The sequence below is a fragment of the Chanos chanos genome, chromosome 2 (assembly GCF_902362185.1).
Source record: "Chanos chanos chromosome 2, fChaCha1.1, whole genome shotgun sequence".
Taxonomy (NCBI): domain Eukaryota; kingdom Metazoa; phylum Chordata; class Actinopteri; order Gonorynchiformes; family Chanidae; genus Chanos; species Chanos chanos.
The window spans coordinates 29,978,931-29,991,409 of NC_044496.1; the positions used below are offsets into that span (position 1 = coordinate 29,978,931).

Sequence of the window (12,479 nt, forward strand, 5' to 3'; positions counted from 1 at the left end):
TGCCTGCAAGCGTCAAATATCGGTAAATTTCTTCGTACCCTTAAATGAAATGTATTATATCCCCCTGTATGCCTCCATGTCACACTTCCTGTCCATAACTTCCAACTCTTCACTCTCAAAAGCCAGTAAGCTCTGAAACCTCTGAAACCAGTGAAACCAGTGAAGCTTGAGGTGTTGTAATGAAGTATATCTAATTCCCATGGACGGACTCCTTGTGGAGTCCCATGGTCCTCTCTGTGTGGAGTTTTCATGTTCTCCCCATGCTTGCAGGGTTTTTTTCCAGGTGCCCCAGTCCTCCCACTGCCCCTGACCAGGGAACCGGAGTCAGAAGTTGAGTTAGTCCCCAGGTGCTGCACTGTGGCTGTCCACCGTTTCTAAGTAGTTAGGATGGGTTAAGTGCAGAGGACAAATTTCCTCTGTTGTTCAGGGATAATTCAAATGTAACTGAGCCACCTTGCCAGACTGAATTATCAGAGATATTTCCTGGGCAACAGCAGATTTTATGTTTTTTATTTTGGGGGGGCGGGGGGGGTTGTTTTGTTTTGTGCTTGACAGTGAAGGAAGGCTTCTGTAAACTGTGAATGGACTACTGAGGTATGAGGTTGGAGACGTGGTGAGCAGAGATTATAAACATATTATGTGAAGCGTGACTCTCTGTGTGAGATGCTGATGGTTATTTCAGCCTGGTTCAGAGACCAAATACTTTGATGTTGCGTCTTTTGAGGCTTTTAAATTACTGTTTTTCTACCACCATTGTTTTCTCGCTTTGAAAGTGACAGTAACAATGGGAATTTGAAACAATCCAGTGCGATTCAAAAGTTTTAACATGCCAACACCAGTGTGTTCACAACAGTAGACAATGAGAATAATGAGTCTGGCCAGACCATGGTCTCATACACTCCCATTGTTAATAAAATAAAATAATGTCACTGCCAGAGGAATGCATTACAGTCCTATTACTGGCAAGAAAAGGTAAACTTTTCAATTGAGTTTAGTTTGACCAGATTACTCTATTATAGCATAAAATCCATTTGGTCTTTTCTACCTATTCTCTACCTAATCTCCTGTCTCTGCCTTGAAAGAAAACTCATATTTATTGCTTGCACTTTTAAACAGATTAATACTTAGTGCTTACTCATAGGCCTCTCACTATACTGGACCTTGAATTGTTTCCCCACTTGTAAGTCGCTTTGGATAAAAGTGTCAGCTAAATAAATGTACTGTAATGTAATGTAATATTCCATGTGTTATAATCATTGTTTGCTATGCTCATTTGATCAGATTTCTCTTGCCAGCATTGGCTTTAAAATGTGTTAAAGTATCATAGAACTGCAGCATCAGACACTGTTCACATGTCCTCCACAGCCATAAGAGTCAGTCTGTGAGCTTCATATGATACTTTAACACATTTTAATCCTTAACATACAAACAAAAAATGCTACCCAGGGGCCAGGGGCCAGTGGCCAGTAGAGGGCTTTCAGTCTGATGTGTAATATTAATATGGATCTTATTTGTTCTCATGGGACAAGGGCCAGTACCCTGGTCTTTAAGACAGGGTTTACATCGAAAGCTGTTTTCACACAGTAATCTGCAAAAGTGATGCATTATGTGTATATGTGCTAGATTTCGAGATGTTAATAATGGAAAAACTCTGGTAAATATTGGTCTACTGAAATAACATTTAAGAAGAAAGAAAGAGCTACACCAACACTTTAATTACAAGGTTTCTTTAATTTGCTCTTTTTGTTTCTTTTGGTTCCATGACTCAGAGCTTTTGTGAGCCATGGCAAGCAGGCTATCCACACACACACAGCCTGGTTACTCATGAGAAAAAAAGTGATGTTATAATGAACAAGCGAAAGACCATTCATGTTTGGTGTTTTGTTTTGGGGTTTTACTGCTGTTGTTGTTGTTTTAGTTTGTTTTTTATTTGCTCATGTTGGTGTTTTTTTGTTGTTGTTTTTGTCTTTTTTGAGACCAAGAGAGTGGTGACAATGAAGGCAGAGCTAACTAGAAATCAGCATTAACAGCTAGAGTGAATTCTCCCACATTTCTATATATATAATTGAAAATGCAAAATCTGTGTTTAAGTATTAAATATGGTATTATCAACTCTTCAGAAAATTAAAATAAATAATTTGTTTTCTCATCCAGTATTCCAGTGAATATGTCAATGATTTTCTGTTGGTTTTCAGTGGTTAATCTGCTTGCTGCAGTAGGCATACAAGTGGTTTTCACAAGGCAACACAAAACGGTTTTCAATTTTTCAGCAACCTACATATTTATCCTTATAGCAAAGTGAACATACAGCTTTCACCGGAATCCATTATACGCGTTCCATTATGACTTTGAATATTTATCTAATATTTACTTTTAATTTACCATACAATGTGAGAAGTCATTTTGGGAGGTTTGCAGTTTTGCTTTTGGCCACTTGATGGCAGAGAATGCCAAGCAACCGTCTTCTGCCATAACAGGTGTTGTTTTCGTGCCTCCGGCACCACTCTTCCCATTGCACAGTGAAGTGTGCATCCTTACAGGTATTTATTAAACTCAGAGAACACATAAATACTTTCATATGCCTGCGCAATGTTAATATATTAAAGAAAAATACTTATGACAAGGAAGATGTTCCAAATTTGCATTCAGATTTTCTTTAGTTTTTCCTTCAGTTTCCACATACATACCAGATGATACCCCATAGGCTGTGTCTGCTGACTGATGTGTGGCTATATGGTTGGCCCAAATAATTAGCATTTTTATATGTTTTTGTTTGTTTTTGTTTTTGTTTTTGTGGGAATGTATTGTCCTCCTAAGCATGAATATGTCAGGACTGTATGGGCCAGTTTGGAAATGGCCTATATTCTTGTGTATTTCCTCCTATTTATTTAATTATTTAATTATTATTTATTTAGTTTATTATTTGTTTGTCTGTGTAAATTTAACATTGGATTGGTCATCACAGTCGCTTTATTGGGGGAAGTGGTGGTAGATAATATCTAAAACAATAATAAATTAAGGATTTATTTATTGATCCATAACCTGGTGAGAACAAGGAAATAGTGTATTATGGAGAAGGTTTGACCTTTGATCTATTATATATAAACACACACACACTAAAAACATCCTAACAGTATGTTTGCAGGTATATCTAGATAAAGTTTGGATCCTGGGGAAGTCATATCAGCTTGTGTCATGTTTTGAGGTCTAAATAACCACATCTGGATAGATTTTAGCACTGTATTTTTACACGAATGTCTCTTGCATCATATCACGTAACAAACCGCTGTAAATAATCCAAATGACATCTGCTTGCAGGGTGTGTTTGGGGAATGATGGTACCAAAGAAGAATGTGTTGTTTGCTTGTGTTAGATAAGCATGTGTGGATGTCTAGCATGTTTAGGACAATAAAATATGATATAGCTTGCTGTTTGGTATTTACCTGCATGTTCTGGTCAAACTTTGAACAACTGATTGAACAACTCTTTTTGCTCAAAATATGACAAAATGCCATCTCTAAATGCAAGCCCAGTGTTTAATGGATGAGCTGGCTCAGTCTGCCCTCATTGTGAAAGAGCAGACCATACATTAGTGAAAATGCACACTCTACTTGTGTCTGCTTAAATTATCCATCAAATGCCATCCTTGTATACCACAGTACTGTTTACAATGTTTGTCTTTCATAGCACTGTAGCCTGAATAGGTTTGTCTTATGGGTATTCTACTGAATTAAGTAATCTTTCATGTTAAAATATACTTATCGATGATTGTATTGTATACAAACCATGTCTACTGTAGGCCTTTTGCTTTACTAACGGCCCTGAAGATTAGTGCGCAGTTTGTGTGTGTCAATTAGTTGACTATCCAACTTTCTAAAATCAATAAAATTAATATTTCACAGTAATGTTACTCGCGTAGTTTTCCGATATGCTGTGTCTGTAATTCCATGTTCACCCCTGAAACGAGGGCAAGGAGGCTGGTCAGGGAGGAAATCATACCCGGTTCACATTTCACTCAGACTATACACGGGCTATTGAAATATGTCCGTAGGAGAGCGCAACGCCTCGCGTGGACAGTAACTCAAGGACAAAGAGCTGTTCAGAGTTTAAGTCAAAGACAGCTCTCAGAGAACTGATTGTTAGCCCCCCCCCCCCCCCCCCAAAAAAGGCAGTTTTTGCAAACTCTCTCAAGGAATTTACATAAATTATTCTAAACCTAAGCCTATTGGTAACCTAGTTTTAAACCGTCGAGTTCAGATAAATGTAGAAAATATAAATACTGAAAATACATACACATGTAAATGATTTGTCCGTCTTTTTAAAGAGCAACGTCGCGCACTGAAGAGTTATTCTCCAATGAGATATAATTGTCCGGTTTGCAGTATCTGAGTTCTCACATCAAAAAGGAAGCGCTATTTTCCCCCCCATACCCAAGGGGTTATGACTACCCTTACCATCTTAAGTCCCGCCCACCCCCAAACCAAGTATTTGCATGTAAAAAGACATAACTCACGGAAACTTAATTATGTCAACACAAAAATGACCACAATAGGCCGATGTTAGCTTGTAGGATGCGTTTGTGAAAGAACACTCGTCTTCAGAGATGAAAAGTCCTTTGGAAAATACATTTATTTCTAAACTTGATAGAGGGTCTGCAAGACTGAACAATCTGGGAGAAAAGTTTTGGTCAAACTTTGATCCCTCTCTGCGCGCATGGATGGAAAGAGCGGAATCCAGACGGAAAACATATTGAAAGGTCAGCCTGTGATTTGTTTTTTCATCGCATGAGTTCGTGTATAGCTCGATTGTTTGTTTTCGAGTAAACGATTTCGCCTACTGTGCTTTTCAGTGTTTTTTTTTTCTTTTTGGTTCTTCTTTTTGCTCCTGAGTGCTATACCAGCAACTTGTGGTTAAATGGAGGTATTGTGGTAGATTTCAAAGGGTTAGTAACAGCGGAAGAAAAACTGCCGACTATTTGTCAATGAACTAAAAAGGCGGATTTACACAAAAGAAGCGGGACATGCACAATGGCAGAAAAAGAGACGGAGAGAAAAGTGACAGTTTATCGGAGCGTCTCCTTCAAAAAGCTGGAAAGTTGGAACGTAAATCCAAGCAGTTCAGGAGCCAAGAATCAACACCACAAATCAGAGGACTTAAAGAGTAGTGCCCTTCCCCCTCCGGCTGTGGATACAGCAGCCGAAAAAGCGCAGCCCTCGGCTACGCGTAGTGTTACTGTGTCAAGAAAAGTTTCCAAAATCTCAGCAGCCAGCCTCCCAACCGCAGCGCTAAAGAAAGGCACTTCTCATACTATTTCACCATCGGTTCGCCAGCTCTCAGAGAAGTTTAGCGCCAGCCCTGGACTGACGCACGGCTCCTCTTCTGTCGGTTTAGGGGTCGCCAGAAGCAAAACTTTATCCAGGAATAAAGAGGATCCGTCTTTACCGGACAGTGGATATTTGCCTGGCCCAGGTATAGATTTTTCTGATTCTGTTACGGACCAAGTTAAGGATCATAAATATCATTCAGCTTACGAATCGGTGTCTGGCTCAGACTCTGACAGAAGTCAGAGACGGAGAACTCGCAAATCTTTGGATGGGACCAGCACAGGTAAGAGAGATTACACGAGTACTTACTGTGCCAGCATTAATAATAATACCTTAAATACAGACGATGATGTTTTTGTTTTAGGGGCTTCACCTAGTAAAATCCATCGAGCCCACCAGTCTTCCCACGGAGAGTGTATTCATGTTGATTCAAACTGGCCAAGTGTTACCAAAATTAGAGAGCTTTTTGGTGACGGCCACAGAAAAAAACATAGGTCAACTTCTGATGCAGACGACTTGAAATCTGCTGGATTTTACCTCCACTGTTCTTCTAACACTAAAGACAACAGCTGCCTCTCAGACAGAAGTGACCGACAGTCACCGCTGCAGTCAAGAGGAACCTGGCACGACTCCAACAGCTCTGATCATGACACTAGCACGGAGTGTCTAAGTCAGAAAGATAACAGATATCAGGGGATGGACACTGAAAAACACTCATATGGGGTTGATATTAACAGTAGCACCAGCTGTTTGAGAGGAGAGCAGTTGACAGACATCTGTCGAGTTCAGAGCCCCTGCGGTAGTGGAAAGGCGGCTGAATACAGGACACAGAAGTTGGACAGTGACCCTCAGCGTTCTCCTCCGGTGCCCCCACGTCGCAGTAGCTCTGCAGCCCTGCCTCTCAGGTCGCACTCATTTACACACCATCCACAGCCGCAGGAGCACAGACCCAGAGCCGAGCAGCCACAGTCACCGGATAGCTTACATTCCTCACATAGTTCCAAACCACAGACGGGCCCCGCACTGACCAGCACTCGGTGGAGACTGAGCTCTGGAGAAGAGGAAGAGGAGCTCGGAGGGCAGAGGGACAGGAATACACACCCGCTCATCAGCAGCAGCGGAGGCATCAGCAGTCACTTCTCCCGAAACAAGTATGGCTCCTGGGCCAAGCCCCTGGGCAAATCATCAGGCAGCGAAGAGGACAGTCCAGCAGCACTAGCTCAGCACAACAGAGACAACCTTAGACGACGCTCTCTCAGAAAAAAGAAGAAAAGCAGCTGTAACAGGGATGATGGGGAGTCTGACGACAGCGATGATCGGCTTATGATTATGGAGCGTTTTCCACAGTCCTGTGATCCACAGCAAGGGGGGCGGAGACTTGAGGGTCCCAAGTCTAGGGCCAGTTTTGGAGGATCGCCGTGGGAGCGTGGTCTATCGTCACATGGCTCCACTACTGCCCAAGAGAGCTACAAACTTCTTTACAAAGGGCCATCTGAGGGGCCTGGATCTTCTCCTGTGCCACTGGTGTCCCGAATTTCAAAGGTCAACATCCCCTCATTTCTTTCTAGTCCTGGTGGGTCTCGGAGCAGCAGCAGGTACTCCAGCACTGAGACACTGAAGGAAGAGGATCAGCCCTCAGCCACCTCTGCCTCAGGCACTGCCTCCACCCTGGGCACTGCCTCCACATCAATGCTTAGTAAAACATACTATGGCAATTTCACAATGTATCGATCTCCTAGTTTTGGCCATGGTGACAACTTCTCCCGTGCACCTGTCAGAGTTCGCCCAAAATTAGTGCCAAGTTTAAGCCCAGGGGAAAGTGTGGTTGCCACACCTGAAAACAGGGTCTACCATCATTCTTTGAGCAGTGAAAAAGACAGGAATAGGATGTCCATGTCAAACCCTGACATTGCCTCAGAAACTCTGTCACTTCTCAGTTCCCTCAAAACGGACCTGTCAGAGCTCAGGGTACGGAAGAAGAAGCATGAGGGTGAGGATGCACTGAACTCTGGCCTGCAGGGTGCACAGGGCATGCCCTCTGTGTACCGGATGGGCTCCAGAAAGCAGGGGCTTCACCCTGGACGTCCATCTCTGAAGGACCTTACTGCCACACTGAGACGCGCCAAGTCCTTCTCTTACTCAGAGAAGCCTCTGAGAAGGCAGTACCCCATAAGTGGGCCAGCAAAAAGGAGTTCGTCTGAGCAGCGTCTGGACTGCCAGGGAGATGGGGATGGGGTGGTGGTGTCAGACAGGGAAGTGGAGAGTGATGACTGCAGGATGAGCTATGACTATGACGAAATTATGCCCACACCCCTGCAAGACCGATATATCCAAGAGGCACGCCAGGTGATCAGAGACATCTGTCAGATGGGCGCCGGTGAGGATGACAATGAGGATGAAGGTTTCAAAAGGAAAGAAAATGATGTGAAGGAGGACGGACAGAGCCAAAAAGAAGAGACAAAGCTGGCAGAGAGGGTAGATGAAGAGAATGAGATCACTGTAGGTACTGAGGGGGAAGACAGTGAACATAATTTACAGAAAAGGAATTCAGAGGAGAACATGTTTTATGATAAGTCAGTGGACGAACTCTCTGGACATGAGTCCAGTTTAACAGATGAAGGAATAGTCACTGAGCCAGAGGGAGGGTCATGTGTCAGAGACCTTCTGGGTCAACCACTCGCTGCGTGGAACCAGTCTGATCTGTATGAGGAGACTGCTGATCTGACACCAGAGAGACCAGTCTCAGCTACAGTGCCTGCAGTGAGAATGGAGTATGATGGAGTAGCCATAGGGGGAGACACCTGCAGTGATAAAACTGTTAACCAGGGGCCGTTAGAAGCCCCATCAACGCCTTGCGCTATCCGCAGGCGTCGGAAATTTTCCTCAGCTGGGAACAATGGCTCAGACTCAAGTAACGGGAGCAATGGTGAGTCAAATGGTGAGTCAGCTTATCGTTCCCTTAGTGACCCAATGCCCCACCGATGTCGCTCTGTCGCTGAGGACAGTAGCAAGAGTTTCTCAGTGGATAGCAACCTGCTGGGATCACTCTCGCTAAGCTCCAAAGTGAGCGGCGGAGCTGAGTCCTCAGTGGCAGACCTGTCTGAGTGCACTGGCAGTGCGGCCAGCGACCTCTCAGTGTGCAGTGATAGCCTTCGCGATTACAGCACGGTTATTCAGAGCATAGTACACGAACCTGGTGCCATGGATAACCTCACTGATGAGAAGGCCAATGGCAAGATAGTGAAGAAGAAGAGCTTCAGCGACCCCAGCAGACGTGGAGAGCTGGCGGCCACGTCCCTGGATGTGCAGACGCATCCAAGTGAGCCAATTAGCGAGTCGGAGCAGCCAATCCCACCTTCTAGCAGTGAACCAATCCTGTCGGAGCAAAGAGAGCTTTGGGAAGTAGATAGCGAGCAGCATGAGCCGTATCATTCAGGAGGAAGACGTCGCTCACAGTCTGAACGAGCCCTGCGTTCTCACCCCAGCAGTAATGGGGTACCCAAAACTGACACTGAGGAACCGTGTTTATCCTTTGACCCTAAGTTAACCCAGGTCCTATCTCCACGAATGGGCCGTCGCAGCTCAAAGAAACGCTCCATCCGCCTGACCCAGCAACACTCCTGTGATGACACGGAGCATTTAGAGGAGTCATTTGAGGAACAGGAGGTGGAGCGAGGTCCTGATGATCATTTGAATCCTGCGTTCACTTTGCCCCAGCTACCACCCTCTAAAACGAGACCCAAGCACGTAAGGCACACCAGCGAGCCAGCCACCTTCATCCCCATAACACCTCCTGATTTCTGCACCTCCCAGGAAAAATGGGGGCTCTCCATCAGTATCCCTGAGCCCTCCAGGCCCTCCAAACCAGGTCAGGGGCATGAGGCACCCGCTTTGGAACATGACCCCAAGCAGTACGTCCTGGCGCTTAACCCTCCTGAGAGTGCAGCGGATTCCTCTGCTGCTGTGGGAGGGGCAGCTCTTGCTACCTTGACCAGTGAACCCAAACTACCAACGAAGACTACTGAGGAGCTGAACCCTGCCCCTCTGAAGGCCAAACCACGAGTGGTGAGTGGTAACCCTGCTTTGCCTTCTTCGTGTGTGTGTGTGTGTGTGTGTGTGTGTGTTTGTGTGTATGTGTGTGTGTGTGTGTGTACATGTTAGCGCATTGTCTGACTCCACATAGAGAAATTTTGATTCAGGACATTTGAAATGGAAACGGAAGTTTGTGGAGGTTAAGCCGTCTTTTTGAGGTTTCTGAACTTGAAGGGAAATGAGTTAAGATGTTTCAACATAGCTTGAAAACGCGTTTCATTAGAAATACATTTCCAGAAAAGCTTACCACAATAAACCATTCTCTGAATCATTCTGGACATTTTAAAGAGAGAAACCAAATATGTGTCTGCATGATGGATATATGTGTGGATCTGAAAGCCTATGTACATAAATGTTTTCCAGTAGCATCAACTGACACGTCATAATCTCAGATTGACATGTCATAATTTCAGATTCCACTGATGGAAATTAGTGGCTCTAGATGTTAGATGTTTGTTTTGTCTGAAGGTAATGGTAGAAGCAGTAGCTGTTCGTATGTTCGTTGATCATAGTGCTTCCACCCCTTGGTTGCTCTCTGGTATTTTCTGTCCAATTTCTCTCTCTCTCTCTCTCTCTCTCTCTCTCTCTCTCTCTCTCTCTCTCTCTCTGAGTGTTATGTAACTTATTTTTAAACAACCTGTCACTTCATCACATTCAGCATTTAGACACTGACTTGGAGAGAGTAAACTTAAGTTTAAAAAAGTGTTGAATTTTATCATGCTCTTTTAAGGGCACTGTGTACTTACCGAGATTTGTCTAATTATAATCTTTCAGCATTGTCAACCCACTAGCAAGCAAGACTTGGTCCTTTTTTGGTTTTGTTACAGAGCTCTAGAAATATGCTATGGATACACACTGTCTTTGCTCTAATGTGTTTGCCAGTTCGTTCATAGTCCATTTTTACGCATTCGGTTGCAGAGCACTGTTTGGGTCTGAGTCAAACAGGCTAATGTGCACAGAGGCCCAGTTTTATGATCTCGTGTCTGACCTTTACTGAGAGCTGATAGGTCATTGCAGTCCCCTCACACTGACTGCCATTTTACTTTCACCCTCTCTGTCCTCAGTGAACAGAGGATTTGTGGAGGAGAGAGAGAGTGCTGGGTTGGGATTTGGACCCAGGCCAGGTTCTAGATTCAGACTCAGCTGGCATGGCTTGGGGAAGTCTAGAATTCCTCTAGTTTTTTTTATTGGTAACATTTGTAGTCATTATGAAGCTCACAGTGGGGAACATGCCAGGTCTGCCCAAGCATTGAGCTCTGATAATTCTCTCTAATTTGAGTCCAGGCCCCCAGTCACTCACAGCAGACTCTGGGCTAGCACTCACACACACTCAAAGACACACCCATAACCACTCAAACATACGTGCAATGAAAAAAAGGATAAATTATACAAACGGTCTCTTTAGCTATTAGCTCCAGGCTGTCCTCCAGCAGTTAATCCCTTTACTTTGTGGCATTGGAAAGGCAGTGTTTGATGTTCCCTTTAACAAATGCACTCAGTGTGTCATCCCTCTCTCCACCCATAGAAGTCTGTAGTCTCATTTTTTTAAAAACATTTTTTAACAGTGCTGCAAACATGTGAGGGTCAAAGATATCTTAGCATGCTTATCATCACCATAAATACACTTATATAAACTCTGTCATTTCTGTCATGGTCTTGTGTATAACTAGCATATTGAGAGTGACTGTGTTTAGATGGAACAGAACTGTTTTAATGTACGCTGAGTATGTGGACTGTGGATGTAATATAAGTGATTTAGGTTATAATGGAGATGTGTAGTATTCAGTCTTTGGTGGGAGGGGCTGAGGAGGCGAGGCACTCTCATCTCTTTATGAATGTATGAATATTTGTGCACTCATAGTGGATTCAAATATCTAGACAAAGCAATGAGAGTTTAAAATTAAAAGTGTGTGTGCGTGTGTGTGTGTGTGTGTGTGTGTGTGTTGGGGACCAGAACACCTTGTTTCAATCATTGCTCTGTATGTATGTGTATGTGTGTGTGTCTGTGTCTATGTCTGTGTGTGTTTGTGTGTGTGTGTGAGAGAGAGAGAATGACTCAGTCCTTATCTTCCAAAAGCTGCTGGTTGAGTGTTTCCCAAGTCTGTGACGCAAGAAAGTGCCCACACCCGAGCGTATGCTGGTAAGGACATGTAGGTAGAGCCAGAGTATACCGCATGTTCAGACTCACATCAGTGTGAGTAATTCTCTAGGACACTGTGGTATGGTGTGACTGCCATGGGCTCTTTACTGCCTTTCCCAACGTCTTTTATTAGAGAAAAAAATGTAAGAAGGAAAGACACAAATACAGAGATATTAGGTGTAAAGGGGAGTAAGGATATCTTCATACCCCTGAGTTCTCTCTTTTTCTGCTCTTACTTACTGTCCTGAGTATTCTTTGTCTCCTCTCTCTCTCTCTCTCTCTCTCTTTCTCACCAAACAAACACTGTTGTACAAAGTGCCCTGCTGGAGACCCGTAATCCAGTGTCCTCAGATGAACTCTAATTAAAATTTCTGGGGTGTGTGTTTATGTGTGTCTGAGAGAGAGAGGGGGAGAGAGTGAGTTCAGAGGACTTACATACTCTATCTGCATTAGTGGGTGAAAAACCAGGAATGGGGGTAGTGTTACACAGAGAGACTGGGCCAGGTCCACCACAGCAATGCCAGAATGACCCGACAGTGACAAAACATGTAAGATTAGTGTGTGTGTGTGTGTGTGTGTGTGTGTGTGTATGAGAGTGTGTGTGTGTGTGTGTGTGTGTGTGTGTGTGTGTGTGTGTGTGTGTGTGTGTGTGTGTGTGTGAGTGTGACTATTGCCTGACTTTCTTGCATAGCACCTCCCTGTTGTAATGAGTAACAACAGTTCCATGTGTTGGAGTAACAGTTGAGGAGAAATGGCCAAAGTCTGTCTCCCCCTAGCCCTCAGGACATGTTTGTAAACTATCTCAGACTGGGGTCATGACAGAACAACCCACAGTGCTGTAGTAAAGAATGTGATGTACGTTGCTCCTCTGTGTTCCTGATCACTCCCATCTTACCAGGGTGTTTTTGTTTCCTTCTTACCGC

General features: G+C 44.0%; 1 protein-coding gene across 1 annotated transcript in view; it reads left to right on the forward strand.

Annotated features, from left to right (window-relative positions):
• Positions 1–5,027: 5,027 nt before the first annotated feature.
• Positions 5,028–12,479, forward strand: part of arhgef17 (Rho guanine nucleotide exchange factor (GEF) 17) — a 73,084-nt gene continuing 65,632 nt past the window's right edge. The window contains exon 1 of the mRNA XM_030766675.1: positions 5,028–9,389. Within this exon, the coding sequence (XP_030622535.1) occupies positions 5,028–9,389 (4,362 nt within the window). The remainder of the gene's footprint in view (positions 9,390–12,479) is intronic.